At 48.7% G+C, this 24,097-nt stretch overlaps 2 protein-coding genes across 2 annotated transcripts; both read left to right on the forward strand.

The window, feature by feature from the left end:
* The first annotated feature begins 1,889 nt into the window (after nt 1-1,889).
* On the forward strand, nt 1,890-12,207 carry lix1l (limb and CNS expressed 1 like). Its single transcript, XM_031891016.1, has 6 exons — nt 1,890-2,226; nt 2,999-3,162; nt 5,466-5,606; nt 7,076-7,171; nt 8,438-8,515; nt 8,680-12,207. Exons 1-6 carry the CDS (start codon nt 1,953-1,955, stop codon nt 8,920-8,922), a joined length of 996 nt encoding a protein of 331 aa, XP_031746876.1. The 5' UTR covers nt 1,890-1,952; the 3' UTR covers nt 8,923-12,207.
* A 2,404-nt stretch (nt 12,208-14,611) lies between these two features.
* On the forward strand, nt 14,612-18,422 carry rbm8a (RNA binding motif protein 8A). Its single transcript, NM_001045682.1, is given in 6 exon segments — nt 14,612-14,683; nt 16,427-16,486; nt 16,574-16,651; nt 16,981-17,117; nt 17,769-17,905; nt 18,077-18,422. Coding segments are annotated over 6 exon segments (525 nt in total). The 5' UTR covers nt 14,612-14,616; the 3' UTR covers nt 18,123-18,422.
* Nucleotides 18,423-24,097: the final 5,675 nt, after the last annotated feature.

Consider the following 24,097-nt stretch of genomic DNA (forward strand, 5'->3'; position numbering starts at 1 on the left):
AACTAGCCAATAACGGTCCGTAAATGAAATTTAACCCTCATTTATATAATCTCACTAATCCCATGGTGTCAGCACATTGAGCTACATGCTTTAAACTATCACATATTGTCATCTACTGGCCAGCTCCGGTAATGCACCAGAATTCTAGATCACATTAGTATCATATTATTATAAGGGATAATGTACCCCCTACTGTAAATGATAAGGATATTAGCAGTCACTGAGGGGTTCTGTGCCCCCCATATAAAGGCACAAGGCTGCAGGCTGAGTTATACAGGGAACTCTGAGTATCACTCATGTATTATAAGGGATAATGTACCCCCTACTGTAAATGATAAGGATATTAGCAGTCACTGAGGGGTTCTGTGCCCATATAAAGGCACAAGGCTGCAGGCTGAGTTATACAGGGAACTCTGAGTATCACTCATGTATTATAAGGGATAATGTACCCCCTACTGTAAATGATAAGGATATTAGCAGTCACTGAGGGGTTCTGTACCCCCCATATAAAGGCACAAGGCTGCAGGCTGAGTTATACAGGGAACTCTGAGTATCACTCATGTATTATAAGGGATAATGTACCCCCTACTGTAAATGATAAGGATATTAGCAGTCACTGAGGGGTTCTGTGCCCCCATATAAAGGCACAAGGCTGCAGGCTGAGTTATACAGGGAACTCTGAGTATCACTCATGTATTATAAGGGATAATGTACCCCCTACTGTAAATGATAAGGATATTAGCAGTCACTGAGGGGTTCTGTGCCCCCCATATAAAGGCACAAGGCTGCAGGCTGAGTTATACAGGGAACTCTGAGTATCACTCATGTATTATAAGGGATAATGTACCCCCTACTGTAAATGATAAGGATATTAGCAGTCACTGAGGGGTTCTGTGCCCATATAAAGGCACAAGGCTGCAGGCTGAGTTATACAGGGAACTCTGAGTATCACTCATGTATTATAAGGGATAATGTACCCCCTACTGTAAATGATAAGGATATTAGCAGTCACTGAGGGGTTCTGTGCCCCCCATATAAAGGCACAAGGCTGCAGGCTGAGTTATACAGGGAACTCTGAGTATCACTCATGTATTATAAGGGATAATGTACCCCCTACTGTAAATGATAAGGATATTAGCAGTCACTGAGGGGTTCTGTGCCCCCCATATAAAGGCACAAGGCTGCAGGCTGAGTTATACAGGGAACTCTGAGTATCACTCATGTATTATAAGGGATAATGTACCCCCTACTGTAAATGATAAGGATATTAGCAGTCACTGAGGGGTTCTGTGCCCCCCATATAAAGGCACAAGGCTGCAGGCTGAGTTATACAGGGAACTCTGAGTATCACTCATGTATTATAAGGGATAATGTACCCCCTACTGTAAATGATAAGGATATTAGCAGTCACTGAGGGGTTCTGTGCCCATATAGGAACAATAGGAGGCGCAACTCCAGTTAATACAATGTAACTTTACCAAAGCCTTACCATTGGTGAGGAAGCCATAATTATCACAGTTATAATTATAACCAATCGTAGCGCCGCTATATTTTAGCCACTCCCCTGAGTAAGAGTGCACGCCGCGTACATAATTAAATAGCCACGCCCTACAGTGATTGACAAGCAGGGTTGGCAGCCCCACATAATACTGGCAGGAGCGATACAAGTATTTGATTGACAGATCCCAAGTCCCGCCCTAATAGCGGTCCTGATGGCAAACACCGCCCCTCCCTCGCCTGACGGGCTCCAAGCTGGTTTGGGTTAGCCCATCCCTCTTTGATGTTCCCTCAGCTGATTGGTTGTACTGGGTGAATGGCAGCTCCATGTCCCCGTTTCTTTTTCTGTTGCGCAAATATCCCGCCCCATCTTAGATTGGACCCTTTTGATTGGCTGTACTGCAGTGAGTGGCAGCCCTATATCCCCGGGCCCGTTATCTCGGTGGTGGCCGCTGATGGATTCGCTCCGAGCCCAGAGGCTTCAGCCCGGGGTGGGGCCCGGTGTTTCCGCAGGGACCCTGCGCTCTCTAAGGCCCGGAGTGACCGCTGGTTCCTTCTCCTCACTGGCGGCCTCCGCAGCTCCGGCCTCGGCTCCTCCGCCCCCACTCGGCCCGGGGGTCCCGGGGGTACTAGGGCTCGGGAATCCGGGGGGGAACCCGGCTGTGCTCAGGGAGGCGGTGGAGGCCGTAGTGAGGAGCTTCGCTAAGCACACCCAGGGCTACGGGAGGGGTGAGTGCCTTCTGGGGCAGTTCTACTGTCTGTGGGGCAATTGTTACAGAGAGGGGCAATTATAAGTACTAGGTGGTAATGATATAGGTGGGGGCAGTTATGCATGGGGTTGGGGGGGGGGCAATTCCAGTATATACACAAGCAGCTATGGGGGTATAAAGGGGTTAAACATTGGTGGGGGCAGAATTCCTTTCTATTGGATGGGAGACAGATATACCCATGGGGGGGCTGCTAGGGAGAAGGGCAGATTTCTTCAGGGGGGTAATTATATATATATATATATATATAGGGGCAATACAGGTAATGGGCACAAGGGCGGCCTCCGGCTATTGCTGGACTTCAACTCCCAGCATGCTCTTATAGCCAAAGCCTGCTCAGAAGGTGGCTGGGAGTTGCACCGTGTAGCAGGTTGTAGGCTGGATAATAGGAGGCAAGTGCCCCCCCCCCCCAAGTGCTGCTCCTCAGACAAAGACCCCACGAGTATGACTGCGCGTTCTGTCCTAACGCCAACTGAGATCTCGCCAAAAATCCGTGGGAAGGATCCGGATGTTTGGATTGTGCCTGACGGATAAATCTCTCCGGCAGAACCCGAGCACCGGAGTCTAACTACTGCCCTCGCCCCCCCCCCCGGGCAGATTGCGTTCTTTAAAGGGATAGCAACCTCAATCGCAAGAGCTTACAATCTAAAGGCTCTTGATACAGTGTAGCGGAAGCCAGTTCATCAGCACATTAGCGCCCCAGTGTTAATTCAATCTCTCTGTGTTTCCCACAGTAAATGTGGTGGAGGCCCTCCAGGAGTTTTGGCAAATGAAGCAGACCAGAGGGGCGGAGCTAAAGAACGGCGCGCTGGTTGTGTACGAGATGGTGCCGAGTAACAGCCCTCCGTATGTGTGCTACGTCACCTTGCCGGGGGGCAGCTGTTTTGGGAGCTTTCAGGTAAGAGGACCCCCTTATGTTGTTCCCTATAGTGACCCCCCCCTATATGTTACTGCCATTCTATAGGGGCCCCCTGTATAATACAGCTTTCCCTATAGCAGACCCATTCATTTTGGAATGAAACTTGGTGGTATTAGTGTTAGTCCCATTACAAAACTACCCCTGGGGAAGAGAGCAGCCCAGGAGCAGGAAGTACAGAGAATCAGAGCTCTGTACCTGGGTAAGTACTGGGGGGAGATTGGATTCACTTACCCAGGGGGAGGTTCCTGTCTGACCATGGGGAAGAGAGCAGCCCAGGAGCAGGAAGTACGGAGAATCAGAGCTCTGTACCTGGGTAAGTACTGGGGGGAGATTGGATTCACTTACCCAGGGGGAGGTTCCTGTCTGACCATGGGAAAGAGAGCAGCCCAGGAGCAGGAAGTACAGAGAATCAGAGCTCTGTACCTGGGTAAGTACTGGGGGGAGATTGGATTCACTTACCCAGGGGGAGGTTCCTGCCTGACCATGGGAAAGAGAGCAGCCCAGGAGCAGGAAGTACAGAGAATCAGAGCTCTGTACCTGGGTAAGTACTGGGGGGAGATTGGATTCACTTACCCAGGGGGAGGTTCCTGCCTGACCATGGGAAAGAGAGCAGCCCAGGAGCAGGAAGTACAGAGAATCAGAGCTCTGTACCTGGGTAAGTACTGGGGGGAGATTGGATTCACTTACCCAGGGGGAGGTTCCTGCCTGACCATGGGAAAGAGAGCAGCCCAGGAGTAGGAAGTACAGAGAATCAGAGCTCTGTACCTGGGTAAGTACTGGGGGAGATTGGATTCACTTACCCAGGGGGAGGTTCCTGCCTGACCATGGGAAAGAGAGGCAGCCCAGGAGTAGGAAGTACAGAGAATCAGAGCTCTGTACCTGGGGTAAGTTACTGGGGGGAGATTGGATTCACTTACCCAGGGGAAGGTTCCTGCCTGACCATGGGAAAGAGAGCAGCCCAGGAGCAGGAAGTACAGAGAATCAGAGCTCTGTACCTGGGTAAGTACTGGGGGGAGATTGGATTCACTTACCCAGGGGGAGGTTCCTGTCTGACCATGGGAAAGAGAGCAGCCCAGGAGCAGGAAGTACAGAGAATCAGAGCTCTGTACCTGGGTAAGTACTGGGGGGAGATTGGATTCACTTACCCAGGGGGAGGTTCCTGCCTGACCATGGGAAAGAGAGCAGCCCAGGAGCAGGAAGTACAGAGAATCAGAGCTCTGTATCTGGGTAAGTACTGGGGGAAGATTGGATTCACTTACCCAGGGGGAGGGTTCCTGCCTGACCATGGGAAAGAGAGCAGCCCAGGAGCAGGAAGTACAGAGAATCAGAGCTCTGTACCTGGGTAAGTACTGGGGGAGATTGGATTCACTTACCCGGGGGGGGGTTCCTGCCTGACCATGGGAAAGAGAGCAGGCCCAGGAGCAGGAAGTACAGAGAATCAGAGCTCTGTACCTGGGTAAATACTGGGGGGAGATTGGAGTCACTTACCCAGGGGGAGGTTCCTGCCTGACCATGGAAAGAGAGCAGCCAGGAGCAGGAAGTACAGAGAATCAGAGCTCTGTACCTGGGTAAGTACTGGGGGAAGATTGGATTCACTTACCCAGGGGGAGGTTCCTGCCTGACCATGGGAAAGAGAGCAGCCCAGGAGCAGGAAGTACAGAGAATCAGAGCTCTGTACCTGGGTAAGTACTGGGGGGAGATTGGATTCACTTACCCAGGGGGGGGTTCCTGCCTGACCATGGGAAGAGAGCAGCCCAGGAGCAGGAAGTACAGAGAATCAGAACTCTGTACCTGGGTAAGTACTGGGGGGAGATTGGATTCACTTACCCAGGGGGAGGTTCCTGTCTGACCATGGGAAAGAGAGCAGCCCAGGAGCAGGAAGTACAGAGAATCAGAGCTCTGTACCTGGGTAAGTACTGGGGGAAGATTGGATTCACTTACCCAGGGGGAGGTTCCTGCCTGACCATGGGAAAGAGAGCAGCCCAGGAGCAGGAAGTACAGAGAATCAGAGCTCTGTACCCCCCAGAGGGAGGTTTGAGTAATGATTAATACAGATGAGCTGAGGTTTCCCCCTAATCTGACTTGCCCTTTAAATTGCCCTATGTTATATTCAAAAATCAGAAGCTGCCTATTGAGTTTGGCATAGAAGTCTTGGGGAGTGGGGTGTTGAGGTGGGCACCCTCAGCCATAGGCTGGGCACTGTGCGGTGCACCCAGAGTGCGTAACGTGTCCTACAATTCTGTTCTCTGGTTTCACTTGTGCCTGTTTCTTTTCCCTCCTAGTTCTGTCCGACCAAAGCGGAAGCGAGGAGAAGCGCCGCCAAGATCGCCCTAATGAATTCCGTGTTCAACGAGCACCCTTCTCGCAGGATCACGGATGAGTTCATAGAGAAGAGCGTGTGCGAAGCCCTGGCCACATTCAATGTAAGCGGAGAGTCCCACGGCTCGGCAGGAACGTGTCTGGCCATCTGGAACTCTTTATGTTCCTGTTGCAGCACAGGCTGAAAAAATAGCCCCATGTGTTAATCTTGTCAACCCTATTGCATGGCCTATAGTCTTGTGGGTTGGGGGGCAGTATTGTGCCATGTATTCTGCTCTCTTATACCTACAGCTCTCAGTGTTATCTTATTGGCTGGACCCCCCCCCAGTACTTACCCAGGTACAGGAGTCTCATTCTGTGCACTTCCTTCCTGTCCTTTTTCACTTGGTTAGACAGGAACCTCCCCCTGGGTAAGTGAATCCAATCTCCCCCCAGTACTTACCCAGGTACAGAGCTCTGATTCTCTGTACTTCCTGCTCCTGGGCTGCTCTCTTTCCCATGGTCAGGCAGGAACCTCCCCCTGGGAAGTGAATCCAATCTCCCCCCAGTACTTACCCAGGTACAAAGATCTGATTCTCTGTAGTTCCTGCTCCTGGGCTGCTCTCTTTCCCATGGTCAGACAGGAACCTCCCCCTGGGTAAGTGAATCCAATCTCCCCCCAGTACTTACCCAGGTACAGAGCTCTGATTCTCTGTACTTCCTGCTCCTGGGCTGCTCTCTTTCCCATGGTCAGACAGGAACCTCCCCCTGGGTAAGTGAATCCAATCTCCCCCCAGTACTTACCCAGGTACAGAGCTCTGATTCTCTGTACTTCCTGCTCCTGGGCTGCTCTCTTTCCCATGGTCAGACAAGGGCACCTCCCTGGCTAAATCAATCCTTAACCCCCCTTCCCCCAGGTAGAAATAAAGTAGAATCAGAGCTCTGTACCTGGGTAAGTTCTGGGGGGAGATTGGATTCACTTACCCAGTGGGAGGTTCCTGCCTGACCATGGGAAAGAGAGCAGCCCAGGAGCAGGTAGTACAGAGAATCAGAGCTTTGCATCTTGCTTAAGCAGTGGGGGGAATTAGATTCACATACCCTAGTATATAGTACTTTAAGGCTATTGTGTTTGACATATGGGTTAAACTACAACTTGCAGCCTCCCCTTAAAGCCAGACGTCGCAGTGCAGAACAGATGGAGGGGCGGCTGCAGTTGTATAATAACTCGCTGGTGGGTCGGCACCTTGGACTAATAGAAACATACAATAGAAACATTTAGCAATAACACAAACTTGTGACCCAGCTGCTTTGGTTTAATCCCTGCCCCCCCCTACTGTGCGTAGCACATAGTTTCCCCTAAATTCATGTTACTGATTAGCAATTAATCCTGGGGCCCTGCTTGCCCCCCCCCATGTTTCCTTGTGTGCGACAGAATGAAAGCTGTTTATAGTTTGTGGGTGAGTGATGTAAAGTTCCGCAAGATGAACAGGTTCCAGGGGGATTCTGGGATTTGTAGTTCAGCCCCATGCAGTTGCTCCTACACAGTGTATACCTGCCCTACCAATCTCATACTCTCATTCTGTGTTTGCTTTAGGGGAATCGAGAGGAAGCAGACAACCCGAACACAGGGATCGGTGCCTTCCGCTTTATGCTGGAGTCCAACAAAGGGAAATCCATGCTGGAATTCCAGGTGATTATCTGTGGCCCTAGTGTTGGGGAGTCTGAACTGGGCGTTTGGGGAAAGCATTTTAAAGGGATTTGACCAGGGTCCGTGTGCATTAGTTCCTTCCGGAACCTCCCCTTGGGTAAGTGAATCCAATCTCCCCCCAGTACTTACCCAGGTACAGAGCTCTGATTCTCTGTACTTCCTGCTCCTGGGCTGCTCTCTTTCCCATGGTCAGACAGGAACCTCCCCCTTGGGTAAGTGAATCCAATCTCCCCCCAGTACTTACCCAGGTACAGAGCTCTGATTCTCTGTACTTCCTGCTCCTGGGCTGCTCTCTTTCCCATGGTCAGGCAGGAACCTCCCCCTGGGTAAGTGAATCCAATCTCCCCCCAGTACTTACCCAGGTACAGAGCTCTGATTCTCTGTACTTCCTGCTCCTGGGCTGCTCTCTTTCCCATGGTCAGACAGGAACCTCCCCCTGGGTAAGTGAATCCAATCTCCCCCGAGTACTTACCCAGGTACAGAGCTCTGATTCTCTGTACTTCCTGCTCCTGGGCTGCTCTCTTTCCCATGGTCAGACAGGAACCCCCCCTGGGTAAGTGAATCCAATCTCCCCCGAGTACTTACCCAGGTACAGAGCTCTGATTCTCTGTACTTCCTGCTCCTGGGCTGCTCTCTTTCTCATGGTCAGGCAGGAACCTCCCCCTGGGTAAGTGAATCCAATCTCCCCCCAGTACTTACCCAGGTACAGAGCTCTGATTCTCTGTACTTCCTGCTCCTGGGCTGCTCTCTTTCCCATGGTCAGACAGGAACCTCCCCCTGGGTAAGTGAATCCAATCTCCCCCCAGTACTTACCCAGGTACAGAGCTCTGATTCTCTGTACTTCCTGCTCCTGGGCTGCTCTCTTTCCCATGGTCAGACAGGAACCTCCCCCTGGGTAAGTGAATCCAATCTTCCCCCCAGTACTTACCCAGGTACAGAGCTCTGATTCTCTGTACTTCCTGCTCCTGGGCTGCTCTCTTTCCCCTGGTCAGACAGGAACCTCCCCCTGGGTAAGCTCGTTATGGTTCCTGCAGGTTGGTATAGAGAAGACAGCTGCTCTCCATGTTACACTGAATAACAGAATTACTTGAGAGCACAACACAGTACCCCTGTCAGCCCATTATAAATCTCCCACCCCCCTTCCCCCAGTTATAAATAGCCAATGACAAAGCCATATATCTCTGGGTGGCAGATGGGGGGGGCGTGCAGCTGTTTCTCATTCTCCTGACCCCGTGTTTCTGCTTCTAGGAGCTGATGACGGTCTTCCAACTGCTGCACTGGAACGGCAGTCTGAAAGCCATGCGAGAGAGGCAGTGCTCACGCCAGGTAGGTGCCCAATAAGGAATGAGTGTAGCCATTGCCGTATTTCCATTGGCTGCAGTTAGCCCAATCCCCCCCATAGATGTCCTCATATTCTTCTCTTTCCCCCCTCACTTGTTTTCCACAAGAGCACTCTCTCTTTCTATGCTGACTTCTGCTCTCTCTTGCAGGAGGTCCTGGCCCACTACTCTCACCGAGCCCTGGACGACGATATGAGGAACCAGATGGCCATGGATTGGGTCAACCGGGAGCACGACACCCCGGGAACGCTGGCTAGAGAGCTGGCATCTACAGAACGACAGTTGGACGAGGCGCGACTGGCCGGCAAGGAGCTGCGGTACCACAAGGAGAAGAAAGATATCCTGATGCTGGCGGCCGGGCAGCTTGGAAACATTCATTCCTCCAACTGTTAGCTCGCCCATAGATACTCGTTACTGCTCTTCACTCATGTGATGTTTGTCGAGGGCAACAGCTTGATATGGCAGCATGGGAACTGGGAAATCTAATTCTGTACAGAGCTCTACAAATGTCTCAGGCTCCTGGGCACCAACACCCAAGCATGATTGTCATTGGGGGAATTTTACCCACCTAAAGAGGAGGCCTTCAAGGTCAATAAACATCTAAATAAGATGTATGGGAGATTTGTACCCATAAAGGAGATACATTTGAGGCTGGGTAGCTCTATATATCTTCTTACTCATGAAGGAGAAATCTTTAAGGAGCTCTATACCCATAAAGCAGAAACCCTTGAGGAGCTCTTTATCATTGAAGAAGGTACCTTGTCAAAATGCTCTTTAGCCATGAAGGAGAAACCTTTGAGGAGCTCTGTACCTATCAAGGAGCTCTTTGCCCATGATGGAGAAGGAGACTTTTGAGGAGCTCTATAGCCATGAAGGGGAAATCCTTGAGGAGCTCTTTATCATTGAAGAAGGTACCTTGTCAAAATGCTCTTTAGCCATGAAGGAGAAACCTTTGAGAATCTCTGTAACCATGAAGGAGGATTGAGGAGCCGTGTACCCATCAGGACGAAACCTGTGAGGTTTGGAGGGCCCTGTACTCATCAATGAGCTCTGTATGCATCAAATAGCTTAGAACACATGAAAGAGAGATCCATTGACAAGCTCTTTAACCATGAAGCCTGTTGAGGGTTGGGAGCTCTGTACCCATCAGGAACAGACCTGTGAGGTTTGTGGAGCCCTGTACACAATAAGCTCTGTATGCATTAAGGAGCTCAGAACCCATGAAAGAGAGATCCATTGACAAGCTCTGGAACCATAAAGCCTGTTGAGGGTTGGGGACTCTGTACCCATCAGGAAGAAACCTGGGAGGTTTAGAGGGCCCTGTACTCATCAATGAGCTCTGTTTGCATCAAAGAGCTTAGAACCCATGAAAGAGAGATCCATTGACAATCTCTGGAACCATGAAGCCTGTTGAGGGTTGGGGACTCTGTATCCATCAGGAAGAGATCTGTAGTGTTTAGGGAGCTCTGTACTCATCAATGAGCTCTTTACCTCTCAAGGAGTAACCTTTGAGGAGCTCTGTATGCATCAAAGAGCCCAGTACCCATGAAAGACATTTGAGAAGCTATGAGACCTGCGAGGGTTGAGGAACCCTGTACCCATCAGGAAGAGACTTGTGATGTGTGTGGAGCTCTGTACCCAAGCTAGAGACCATTTTGGAAGTCTTTGGAACCCTCAGCCTGAGTGAAGCAGTGACATAGGATTCTGACAACTGTCCGTCGGGGCAAACAACTTTATTACTCGGCTTCTAAATTGGACTAAATTCTTCTAAAGAAGTTGCGGCCAACAACCCTCTTTGGAACCAAGACAGACTGTTATGAGATTGATAGGATGTGTTTTAGATATAAAGTCTAACTGGAAAGGGATTGTGGGAACTTAGCTGCTGCCCAGTTTATATATTGACTCGGAAAACAAATTAAAGGGCAAGTCTTCTTGAGTAAACCATTAGCCTCCACTGGGAATCTCCTCCTGGGTAGTGAATTCAATCTCCTACTGAAATACATGACTTTGATTCGACTGTACTTCCTGCTGCTGGGCTGCTCTGCTTCCTATGTTCAGGCAGGGGGTGGTACTAGCCAAACTCCACCCTCATCTGCCCATGGGGGAGAGAGCAGCCCAGGAACAGGAAGTAAAGGGCTTCAGTGCCAGGATAAGTACTGGTGGGAGATGGGGTTTACTTACCCTTAGGTGGGTTTCCATAGGGTGTCAGCAATGGGCACTTACCTTTACCACCAGAAACCTTAGCACAGACTGTTTTTATACACTACGGCTCTTTTCATTAGCAGGAAGAGCAATACGTTTCTATATATATATAAATATATTTCTATATTTTGATATCCGCGTTAAACCCGTCATCCCTAGCTGTCCTACTTACCCGTCTCTTGCAAAACCTCACTGCCGGCAAGTGGTTCCCATCCCAGTCCCAGGAGACTTAGGTTGGCCAGGGGGCTGTAATTAGCCATAAATTCCATTTCAGATGTAAAATATGAGCGCAAAGGAACTGAAGAACGTGGGTTCCATAGGCTTATTAAGGTCTAAATCTGACTTACAGAAGTCTATGGCAGCAGAGTGCAGTAAAGCAAGACCTGGCTGCTGTGTTTGTCTTTCATAGAAAAGTTTGCTTCCTTAGCCTACAACATTAGTCCAACGTTTCCTCCCCTAAACACATTATACAGGGAGAGACAGAGGGTACAGACACCCCAAATACATGAATTACAGTGAGAGGCAGTGGGTCCTGACACCCCCTTATCCTTCCAAAAAAAGCAGGTTACCTGAAGGCTGGGGTAGGTTTCTCTATCAAAATGATCTTAGAAATCATCTGCATTGCTGAGTAGGTATCTATGCTCCACCTAGTGGTAGATGTGAGAATTACACCCAGTAGTAGAAAATGTGGGGCACATACACCAGGGAGATACAAATTGATTGGCTGAGGTAGGAGCTGCAGGACTTGCCCCCTGCTATATGTGGCAGCCCAGGCTCCCATTCTCTAGAAATAGCAATTGGAAGCCGTGCTTTCTTCTCTCTACAGTAGGAACCAATCAGAAACAAGCTTACATAGCTCCTAAGAGTTACATCTCGCTGCAGAGAGAAGACAGCATGGCCACCGATCACTTTGATTTCTGGAGCATCAGAACTGAAGTTCTTAGACATTTTGAGAAGGCTTTACTTCCCCTTTATAGGGATACATTACCTTCATAATTAGCTCTTTATCATTAGAGCTTAAGGTGTAACCTGCTTCCGCCATTTCTTCTATAATTCTCTCTCGTTCTACTTTTTTTTTTTGGTAAAGCTTTATTGAACACAAGTGGGCGGAGCTTTGTTCAGAGAGCAGATACAAGATGGCCGAACTGCAGGGCTAATAGCAATGATAATGCAATGAACTTCCCCTTTAAATGAACAAGATCATGTTGTAGAGAGAGAGAGCCGGCGGGGGAGGCTTTGCAGGAGGGGGGGTGTCTGTTTGGTAAATAGCAATACTCCGGCCGTTCCAGTGTATTACTGCACAAGTCCTTTTTCTATATGTACCTACCTGTATGTATGTAGCCTTTGTACTACCTGCCCAGGGCGCCACTTTGGTACCGCGGCCGCCACCGTGCATTTTATAGCAACGCTCCTTAGTTACCTTTACTTACATTTGTATCTTGATATAAGCAAATAAATTCATTAGTAACGTTGGTACATTGCTGGCTTTGTGTCTTGGCCAATCGGCCGGTTTCACTGTGCTCCTTGGGATTAAAGGGGAACTCAGGCAAAAAACTGTTTGTATAGTGAAAGACAATGATCCCCTTTCCTCCCACCCCCAATGTATCACTCATTCCCCCTCTCTTGGTAGGGAATCCCATAACCTGACTGCCCTTACAGTAAGGAACCCCTTCCTATGCTGATGGTGAGATCCCCTTTCCTCCCACCCCCAATGTATCACTCATTCCCCCTCTCTTGGTAGGGAATCCCATAACCTGACTGCCCTTACAGTAAGGAACCCCTTCCTATGCTAATGGTGAGATCTCCTTTCCTCCCCACCCCCAATGTATCACTCATTCCCCCTCTCTGGGTAGGGAATCCCATAATCTGACTGTCGTTACAGTAAGGAACCCCTTCCTATGCTAATGGTGAGATCTCCTTTCCTCCCCACCCCCAATGTATCACTCATTCCCCCTCTCTTGGTAGGGAACCCCATAATCTGACTGTCGTTACAGTAAGGAACCCCTTCCTATGCTGATGGTGAGATCCCCTTTCCTCCCCACCCCCAATGTATCACTCATTCCCCCTCTCTGGGTAGGGAATCCCATAATCTGACTGTCGTTACAGTAAGGAACCCCTTCCTATGCTAATGGTGAGATCTCCTTTCCTCCCCACCCCCAATGTATCACTCATTCCCCCTCTCTTGGTAGGGAACCCCATAATCTGACTGTCGTTACAGTAAGGAACCCCTTCCTATGCTGATGGTGAGATCCCCTTTCCTCCCCACCCCCAATGTATCACTCATTCCCCCTCTCTGGGTAGGGAATCCCATAACCTGACTGCCCTTACAGTAAGGAACCCCTTCCTATGCTAATGGTGAGATCTCCTTTCCTCCCCACCCCCAATGTATCACTCATTCCCCTCTCTGGGTAGGGAATCCCATAATCTGACTGTCGTTACAGTAAGGAACCCCTTCCTATGCTAATGGTGAGATCTCCTTTCCTCCCCACCCCCAATGTATCACTCATTCCCCCTCTCTTGGTAGGGAATCCCATAATCTGACTGTCGTTACAGTAAGGAACCCCTTCCTATGCTAATGGTGAGATCTCCTTTCCTCCCCACCCCCAATGTATCACTCATTCCCCCTCTCTTGGTAGGGAACCCCATAATCTGACTGTCGTTACAGTAAGGAACCCCTTCCTATGCTGATGGTGAGATCCCCTTTCCTCCCCACCCCCAATGTATCACTCATTCCCCCTCTCTGGGTAGGGAATCCCATAACCTGACTGCCCTTACAGTAAGGAACCCCTTCCTATGCTAATGGTGAGATCTCCTTTCCTCCCCACCCCCAATGTATCACTCATTCCCCCTCTCTGGGTAGGGAATCCCATAATCTGACTGTCGTTACAGTAAGGAACCCCTTCCTATGCTAATGGTGAGATCTCCTTTCCTCCCCACCCCCAATGTATCACTCATTCCCCCTCTCTTGGTAGGGAACCCCATAATCTGACTGTCGTTACAGTAAGGAACCCCTTCCTATGCTGATGGTGAGATCCCCTTTCCTCCCCACCCCCAATGTATCACTCATTCCCCCTCTCTTGGTAGGGAACCCCATAATCTGACTGTCGTTACAGTAAGGAACCCCTTCCTATGCTAATGGTGAGATCTCCTTTCCTCCCCACCCCCAATGTATCACTCATTCCCCTTCTCTTGGTAGGGAACCCCATAACCTGACTGCCCTTACAGTAAGGAACCCCTTCCTATGCTGATGGTGAGATCTCCATGTTTTCAGTCTAGGATGAAGTGCTGAAATAACCGGGGAATGAGTTGCCCCATGCCAGTAGGCAGAGTAACTACAGATGTTGCATTGCTGATGTTCAGGGACGAGGCAGACACCATTACTGTAAATACAAAGGGTCCATAAACCACTGATCCCACAGGGGATATTCACTAGAGTCCATATTTACTATGTTTACAGATGAATTCACTGTTACATGTTGGTGCAAAAAGGGGGCGCAAAGCCAGAAAAACACTGATAAATACCTTCTTCGCAACTATTTCCATTTACACCCCCACAGGAATAAAACCAATACTAATTGGATAGAATCATGTATGCTAACAGAGGCTTTCCTCAGATTACATACAGATAAACATTGCATTATATAAAACACAAGGTGCTACTGCTCATCTGATTAATACATCTCTAATGTACATTTAATGGGGCCGCTTCAGTACTAAACCTAGCCAGACCTCCCCAACATGGCGCGCAACTGGAGGACATTTCGTCACTTCCGTCATAGTGGCGCTTTCTTTACTACGTAGTTTGCCGTGCCGGAAGCTGTTGTTTAGCGCTGCCGAGAAGCCGAGCTTCAGTACGCGGTAACTCGGAGCTGGTCGGTAGCGAACATGGCGGATGTGCTGGATTTACACGAAGCTGGCGGGGAAGACTTCGCTATGGATGAAGATGGGGACGGTATGGCTGCGTGTAGGGCTGGTGTATAGAGTGTGCCGCTCAGTAAGGAGGCCGGGAATGAGGCCTGGTGCTTGCGGGACTGATAGGGATGAGCGCTCAGAGAGGGTACAGCACAAGGGGGGGGGGGGGGGGGGATAACGGGGACCACGTGGTTTTATAAAGGCTGCTGGGAAATTGTGCCGCTTTCAGCCTCCCTGTGGGCTTTTACGTTTTACAATATTCTCTCTGGCCAACCATTTATTGTTATCTGTGTGTGTCCCTACCAAGAGAGGGGGAATGAGTGATACATTGGGGGTGGGGGGGGGAAAGGGGATCTCACCATCAGCATAGGAAGGGGTTCCTTACTGTAAGGGCAGTCAGGTTATGGGGTTCCCTACCCAGAGAGGGGGAATGAGTGATTCATTGGGGTGGGGAGGAAAGGAGATCTCACCATCAGCATAGGAAGGGGTTCCTTACTGTAAGGGCAGTCAGGTTATGGGGTTCCCTACCAAGAGAGGGGGAATGAGTGATACATTGGGGGTGGGGAGGAAAGGGGATCTCACCATCAGCATAGGAAGGGGTTCCTTACTGTAAGGGCAGTCAGGTTATGGGGTTCCCTACCAAGAGAGGGGGAATGAGTGATACATTGGGGGTGGGGAGGAAAGGAGATCTCACCATCAGCATAGGAAGGGGTTCCTTACTGTAAGGGCAGTCAGGTTATGGGGTTCCCTACCCAGAGAGGGGGAATGAGTGATTCACTGGGGGTGGGGAGGAAAGGGGATCTCACCATCAGCATAGGAAGGGGTTCCTTACTGTAAGGGCAGTCAGGTTATGGGGTTCCCTACCAAGAGAGGGGGAATGAGTGATACATTGGGGGTGGGGAGGAAAGGAGATCTCACCATCAGCATAGGAAGGGGTTCCTTACTGTAAGGGCAGTCAGGTTATGGGGTTCCCTACCCAGAGAGGGGGAATGAGTGATTCACTGGGGGTGGGGAGGAAAGGGGATCTCACCATCAGCATAGGAAGGGGTTCCTTACTGTAAGGGCAGTCAGGTTATGGGTTCCCTACCAAGAGAGGGGGAATGAGTGATACATTGGGGGTGGGGAGGAAAGGGGATCTCACCATCAGCATAGGAAGGGGTTCCTTACTGTAAGGGCAGTCAGGTTATGGGGTTCCCTACCCAGAGAGGGGGAATGAGTGATACATTGGGGGTGGGGAGGAAAGGGGATCTCACCATCAGCATAGGAAGGGGTTCCTTACTGTAAGGGCAGTCAGGTTATGGGGTTCCCTACCCAGAGAGGGGGAATGAGTGATTCACTGGGGGTGGGGAGGAAAGGGGATCTCACCATCAGCATAGGAAGGGGTTCCTTACTGTAAGGGCAGTCAGGTTATGGGGTTCCCTACCAAGAGAGGGGGAATGAGTGATACATTGGGGGTGGGGAGGAAAGGGTATCTCACCATCAGCATAGGAAGGGGTTCCTTACTATGAGGGCAAGTTGTGACTGCAGTTTGTATAGAAGGCAGGGTGAGTGAATAAGGAGCCTTTATACTGTGGGGTTGGCCAGACCAGTGGGATTGGGCAGTAGGACAGTGAGAGTAGTATTAGTTGGTTCCGGTCTATTGAAATGAAGTAATGAACTGATGAGAAGCCTCTTGATTAAACTGGATTTCATTGGACCTTGTAGAGGTTATAGGTCATGTGACTGGTGGTGCCGCCATATTGGTTGGAGTATGACTGGTAATGTACGTTTCCTTTGGTTCCAGAGAGTATCCACAAACTGAAGGAAAAGGCCAAGAAAAGGAAGGGCAGAGGATTCGGTGCAGGTAGGTCCCTGATTGGCTGGTACAAGCGCCAGGCTGTAGGGTTACTTGTTGGCGATGGAGTTCACTTTGTTGTCCTTTTGCTTTAAGATGAAGGCACCAGAGCGAGGATCCGGGAAGACTATGACAGTGTGGAGCAGGATGGGGACGAGCCGGGCCCCCAAAGATGTAAGTGCCCCACCCCCCTCTCCCTGTCATTTCTGTTATACGGCCCCACAGAACTGCCCTTGTGTAGGGACCCCGGCGCTGCCAGTGCTGTATGGGGGTACGCCCGCAGAAACTACTGCTGCACTGCATGCTGGGAGCCCTTAGTCCTCCGTGCTGGAACCCACTGCAGCCTGAAAGCAGAACTCTTTATTGCTGCACTATGGTTTGTGGCCAGGGGGTGGCACTGTTGCTCTCTCCCTGTCTCATTTACTTGGGCTGAGACACAGAAGGCGGGGCCTGTTGGGGGGAGGTCCTATCACTGTATAACGGGGTGCACTCTCCCCCCGCAGCTGTGGAAGGCTGGATCCTGTTTGTGACCGGGGTGCACGAGGAAGCCACAGAGGAGGATATACACGATAAGTTTGGAGAATTTGGGGAGATCAAGAACATCCACCTGAATCTGGACCGGAGGACCGGCTTCCTTAAGGTGAGTGGTTCTGTTCCAGTCATTTGGGCCGGGTTAATATTCTCACCTTGTTCCGTGTTGAAGAGATGCATTATGGGACTAAAATTCCCTCTGCTTCCCATAATCCATCACTTCTCATTGGAAAAAGGTGAGGATTGGCTTGAACCCATTGGGCTATTTTGGATCAGGATTCATTGTCCCCTTTGGGTAACATTTAATATGATGTCACTATTTTGAGACAATTTGCAATTGGTCTTCATATTTTATTACTGGTAGCTTCTGAATTATTTTTATTTCAGGGCTGTCCTGTTTGCAATTTCAGCAGCTATCTGGTTGCTAGGGTCCAATTTACCTTAGTAACCAGGTTTGAGAGAGTGACTGATATATGAGTAGGGGAGGGGCTGAGTAGAAAGATACATAATAAAAAGTAACAATTAAACTGGAGCCTCAGGTTTAGGCTGCCGGGGTCAGTGACCCCCATTTGACAGCTGGGAAGAGGCAGAAGAGGAAGGCAAATCATTCAAAAACTATAAGATAAAAAATGAAGACCAATTGGAAAGTTGCTTAGAATTGGCCATACTATGACATATTAAAAGGTGACCTGTCCCTTTAAGGGGGGCAGTTGGAAATACCCCCAAGCCCCTAATGACTCTCTGCTCCCCTAACCTGCAGGGCTACGCGCTGGTGGAATATGAGACGTACAAGGAAGCCCTGGCAGCCATGGAAGGGTTAAACGGGCAAGACCTCATGGGGCAGCCAATCAGCGTAGACTGGGGATTTGTCCGCGGCCCGCCCAAAGGGAAGAGGAGGTAAGTGCATATAAGGGCATTGGGCAAGAACCTTGTGTTTCCATGGCTCATAGTGGCCCAACCAGGGAGCCAATGGCGTCGCTAGATCGGGGCAGTTTAGGTTCCGGGGCCATTTCTGAGCTGCCCTCTCAGCATTTCACTTATTTCCCTCTTTTCTCCGCTGTTTTGCAGAAGTGGGAGGAGGAGGAGCCGGAGCCCAGAAAGAAGACGACGTTAGTCACCCCCCATCTAATTCCCCGCCCCTTTTTTTGTACATTGGATCACTGATTCCCCCTCCCCCCAAGCAGTGTCCCCCTGTATCTGGGCAGGTCATTGGCTCGGTGACCGTTCATCGTTTTCGTGTGTCGTTTGCCCTATAAAAAGGTTTTTAATTTTGCAAAAAGATGTTCGTGACCCGCTGCCGCGTCTCCGGTGGCCCCAATACATTGGGGGGTTCAAAGGGTTCCCCTTTGTTTTGTATTCACTGTGCTGGCAATGGTCCCTAAATTCTTACCAATAAAGCCTTTTATGTTACTGGGTTTCTAATAATTTTTTTTTTTTTATTCCCCTTATGCCAGGTCTGGGTAACGCCAAATCAACTTGCTTTCATTTCAACTAAAAAGGGATAAGTATTCTTTACTAACTTTATCAAAACCATTGTGTTTTTTTACTGTTGGGTTTTATTTATTTTTTTCATAAGTAATTGTTGTTTTTGGAGCTAATTTACAAAGTTTGTGGGATCCATAGGCTTACAGCAGGTTACATTCCCTTGTAATTACCCTCAGCTTGAGGAGGGTGGGGTTTGATTAGTTCACCTTTACAGACTGCATAAATAGAACCACAGGCACTCCAGTGGAGCTTGCTCTGGTGGTAGGTGCTCTGTAAGTGATTGCTCTTTAAGTGGGACTCTGTAAGTGGAGTTATAAACTCAGGGAGTTAAACACTAAGGGAGTTAAAAACAAGGTAAAACAAGGTATTTACTACAAGTCCTTTCACCTATTTTTGTTTAACTGTTCTTGTAACTGGGAGAATGAGTGGTAGCAACATTGAAGGTCTGACACAGTGCACAGCCTGCCACATGTATGCAGTTGTGGAACAACAGTTCCAAAGTGCATACCTCTGTTGTGGATGTGAGCGAATTGCCACTTTAGAGGCTCGCGTTAGAGTCCTAGAGGAACACGTCGCAACACTGCGTTCAATCAACAATCTTGAGAGGGGTCTCTTGTTAACTGAACAAGAACTAGTGGGGTCAGATAGTAGGGGGGGAGGGGAGCAGCAAAAGGATGATAGGGCAGTAAGCTGGGTGACAGTTAGAAAATCTAGTGTGGGGAAAAGGAAAAGGGAGGCTGCTCCAGGGTTTGCGCATCCCAACAGATTTGCCAGATTGTGTGAAGAAGATGGGAGTGTGAACTCTGGATTGGCGGTTCTAGGTGAGGCTGATCTCTCTAACAGCCGGGAGACCAGTTTCACTAGTAGTGGTGGGGAGGAGAGCAGAGCTAGGCCTAAACAGATGGTGGTTATAGGGGATTCGATCATTAGGAAAGTGGACAGGGTAATCTGTCAAGCGGATCGCTTCAACCGGACAGTTTGCTGTCTTCCTGGTGCCAGGGTTCGGCATGTGGTTGATCGGGTTGACACATTATTGGGAGGGGCTGGGCAAGACCCGGCTGTCTTGGTACATATCGGTACTAACGACAAAATGAACGGTAGGTGGGGGACTTTAAAGAGTGAGTTCAGGGATCTAGGCTCTAAGATTAGGCAAAGGTCCTCCAATGTCATTTTTTCGGAAATTTTGCCGGTGCCGCGTGCAAGTTTAGGGAGACAGCGGGAGCTTAGGGAGCTAAATGCGTGGCTAAAGTCTTGGTGTAGGAAGGAAGGGTTTGGGTTCCTAGAGCACTGGGCTGACTTTTCCTTGGGGTACAATCTATACAGCCCTGACGGATTGCACCTCAATGGAAGGGGGTCTGCTGTGCTAGGGGAGAGAATGGTTAAGAGGTTGGAGGAGTGTTTAAACTAGACAAGGGGGGGGTGGGTGAGCTAGAATTCCATGGGAAAATTAGTGTAGACGGGGTAGGGGGACTAGCAAAGGATTGTGGGGGAGGAGTGAGGGGGGCATATAGTTTATCAGATAAGGAGCTTCCGTTACAAGGAAAGCAGTCTCATAATTGCCTTAGCTCTAATTCTCCCTTAGCTAATGTAAACATCAGAGGGAGAAGTAATAATCTCCGCTGCATGCTGGCTAATGCGCGTAGCTTGTCGGGTAAATTAGGGGAGCTGCAAGCTATTGCATGTATTGAAAATTATGATTTAATAGGTATCACTGAGACCTGGTGGGATGATAAATGCGACTGGGCTGTGAATTTAAATGGGTATACACTTTTTAGGAGGGACAGAGAGATTAAAAAGGGTGGAGGGGTTTGTCTTTACGTAAAGTCAGACTTAAAGCCATGTAATAAAGACATTACCAATGAAAACGTCGAATCTCTTTGGGTAGAAATTTCAGTAGGGCTGAAGGTCACAAAGAAAATGATCATTGGTGTATGTTATAAACCACCCCGTATAGATGAGGGGGATGAGGCCCAGCTATTGTTGCAAATGGAGGAGGCTTCAAAACTGGGTCAAGTTGTTGTTATGGGGGACTTTAATTATCCGGACATTGACTGGAGTAATGGGGTGGCTAAGTCAGAAAAAGCTAGTAGGTTTGTAAATATGCTAAATGACAACTTTTTATTTCAGGCAGTTCAAGAACCCACTAGGAATGACGCTATTTTGGACCTGGTGATTTCTAATAATAATGAACTTATCTCTAACATTTGTGTGGGTGAGCATTTGGGGAACAGTGATCACAACATGGTCTCCTTTGAGATAATGCTGCAGAGACAGCGCTATAAGGGAGTAACTAAAACACTCAATTTTAGACGTGCAGACTTTGCCAGTATAAGGGCATCTCTGCAATGTGTCAACTGGGAAAGGCTTTTCATGGGGTTAGACACAGAAGGAAAATGGAACATCTTTAAAACATTGCTTTGTAGGTATACGCAACAGTATATCCCCCTAGTAAGCAAGGAGAGGCATCGCAAAGCAAAACCTTTATGGCTGAATAAAAGTGTTATTGTCGAGGTTGGTAAGAAAAAACGTGCTTTTAGGGCATTCAAGTTAGCTGGGACAGCAGAAACTTTCATCAGGTACAAGGAAGCAAATAAAGCATGCAAAAAAGCTATCAGGCAAGCTAAAATAGAGATGGAAAGGGATATTGCTGCTAGGAGTAAAAAGAATCCAAAATTATTTTTTAATTATGTGAATAGTAAAAAAATGAAGCAAGAAGGGGTGGGAACTTTATTATCACGGGGGGGTACGTTGGTTGATGAAAACGGGGAAAAAGCTGAAATTTTGAACTCTTATTTTTCATCTGTCTATACATCTGAGGAGCCAGATAATGAAGGCTTCCCTTGTAATATGCCCAGTTCTAGTAATTTAGCTACTGACGCATGGGTCACTCGGGAGGAAATTCAAAAGAGACTTGAACATGTAAAGGTAAACAAAGGTCCAGGGCCGGATGGGATTCATCCCAGGGTATTATATGAGCTGAGCGCTGTGATTGCCAAACCTCTTCACTTAATTTTTCAGGATTCATTGAGGTCTGGCATGGTGCCAAGAGACTGGCGGATTGCTAATGTGGTGCCGTTATTTAAAAAGGGATCCCGTTCTCAGCCTGAAAACTATAGGCCTGTTAGTCTGACATCAGTAGTAGGAAAACTTTTGGAAGGGGTAATAAGGGATAGGGTACTTGAATACATTGCAGTTCACAATACTATTAGTTTGTGCCAGCATGGTTTTATGCGTAACAGATCTTGCCAGACTAATTTAGTTGCCTTTTATGAGGAGGTGAGTAGGAACCTTGATGCTGGAATGGCAGTTGATGTCATCTACTTGGACTTTGCTAAAGCGTTTGATACAGTACCTCACAGAAGGTTAATGATCAAATTAAGGAATATTGGCCTAGAACATAATATTTGTAATTGGATAGAGAACTGGCTGAAGGATAGAGTACAAAGAGTGGTTGTAAATGGAACATTTTCTAATTGGACCAGTGTGGTTAGTGGAGTACCGCAGGGGTCAGTCCTTGGGCCTTTGCTGTTTAACTTGTTTATTAATGACCTGGAGGTGGGCATAGACAGTATTGTTTCTATTTTTGCTGATGACACAAAATTGTGCAAAACTATAAGTTCCATGCAGGATGTGCCGCTTTGCAGAGCGATTTGACAAAATTAGATAACTGGGCAGCAAACTGGAAAATGAGGTTCAATGTTGATAAGTGCAAAGTTATGCACTTTGGTAGAAATAATATAAACGCAAACTATCTACTGAATGGTAGTGTGTTGGGGGTTTCCTTAATGGAGAAGGATCTAGGGTTTTTGTTGATAACAAGTTGTCTAATTCCAGGCAGTGTCATTCTGTGGCTACTAAAGCAAATAAAGTGCTGTCTTGTATAAAAAAGGGCATTGACTCAAGGGATGAGAACATAATTTTGCCCCTTTATAGGTCCCTGGTAAGGCCTCACCTTGAGTATGCAGTGCAGTTTGGGCTCCAGTCCTTAAGAAGGATATTAATGAGCTGGAGAGAGTGCAGAGACGTGCAACTAAACTGGTTAAGGGGATGGAAGATTTAAACTATGAGGTTAGACTGTCGAGGTTGGGGTTGTTTTCTCTGGAAAAGAGGCGCTTGCGAGGGGACATGATTACTCTGTACAAGTACATTAGAGGGGATTATAGGCAGTTGGGGGATGTTCTTTTTTCCCATAAAAACAATCAACGCACCAGAGGTCACCCCTTTAGATTAGAGGAACGGAGCTTCCATTTGAAGCAGCGTAGGTGGTTTTTCACGGTGAGGGCAGTGAGGTTATGGAATGCCCTTCCTAGTGATGTGGTAATGGCAGATTCTGTTAATGCCTTTAAGAGGGGCCTGGATGAGTTCTTGATCAATCAGAATATCCAAGGCTATTGTGATACTAATATCTACAGTTAGTACTAGTGGTTGTATTTATAGTTTATGTATGTGAGTATAGATTGGTAGGTGTGGGTTAGGTGTGCTGGGTTTACTTGGATGGGTTGAACTTGATGGACACAGGTCTTTTTTCAACCCTATGTAACTATGTAACTATGTAACTATGTGACTGTTGCATTCTGGGAATTGTAGTTCAGCAGCTGCAAAGTGCTGGGCTTTCCTTACTATATACTGGTAGTGCTGTGCCCCTAACAGCCACCAGGGGGAGCTCCTTGCTCGTGAGTCATGTTATGGAATGCCCCGGCTCGGTGTATGGCGGCAGCCAGTGAGCTAATAAGCACGGGTTTTTATTATTGGCGCCACTGTCCCCGTGGGGCAGAGCCATTAGCGGTTATTGCTGTGTGTCACTGAGTATTGATTGGAGGGTTCCGCCATCAGCAGAACCAGTAGCCCCCACTGCGCTCTCTGCGCCCCCGCAATATTATTTATAGGAACTCAGAGCTTTCAGAACCATAGGTTTTTCTTCAGAGGCACTTTATCATTCCGAGCAGCTCTCCTCAAGTACCTGTATTACATTAACCGCTGCCCCCACTCAGTCTTCATGCAGGATAATTACTCTGTACTGAAAGGATTCTCTGCGCAGTATTCTCTGCAGTTCTGTGCGGTCGGGGTCGGTTCTGGGTCGGTCCCCCCTAGGCCCAAACTGTACTAATGGCACCGACGTGTTTATGGGTCAGTCCCCCCTAGGCCCAAACTGTACTAATGGCACCGACGTGTTTATGGGTCAGTCCCCCCTAGGCCCAAACTGTACTAATGGTACCGACGTGTTTATGGGTCAGTCCCCCCTAGGCCCAAACTGTACTAATGGTACCGACGTGTTTATGGGTCAGTCCCCCCTAGGCCCAAACTGTACTAATGGTACCGACGTGTTTATGGGTCAGTCCCCCCTAGGCCCAAACTGTACTAATGGCACCGACGTGTTTATGGGTCAGTCCCCCCTAGGCCCAAACTGTACTAATGGCAGTGACGTGTTTATGGGTCAGTCCCCCCAGGCCCAAACTGTACTAATGGCAGTGACGTGTTTATGGGTCAGTCCCCCCTAGGCCCAAACTGTACTAATGGCAGTGACGTGTTTATGGGTCAGTCCCCCCTAGGCCAAACTGTACTAATGGCACCAACGTGTTTATGGGTCAGTCCCCCCTAGGCCCA

Source organism: Xenopus tropicalis, chromosome 8 (genome assembly GCF_000004195.4).
Source record: "Xenopus tropicalis strain Nigerian chromosome 8, UCB_Xtro_10.0, whole genome shotgun sequence".
Classification (NCBI taxonomy): Eukaryota; Metazoa; Chordata; class Amphibia; order Anura; family Pipidae; genus Xenopus; species Xenopus tropicalis.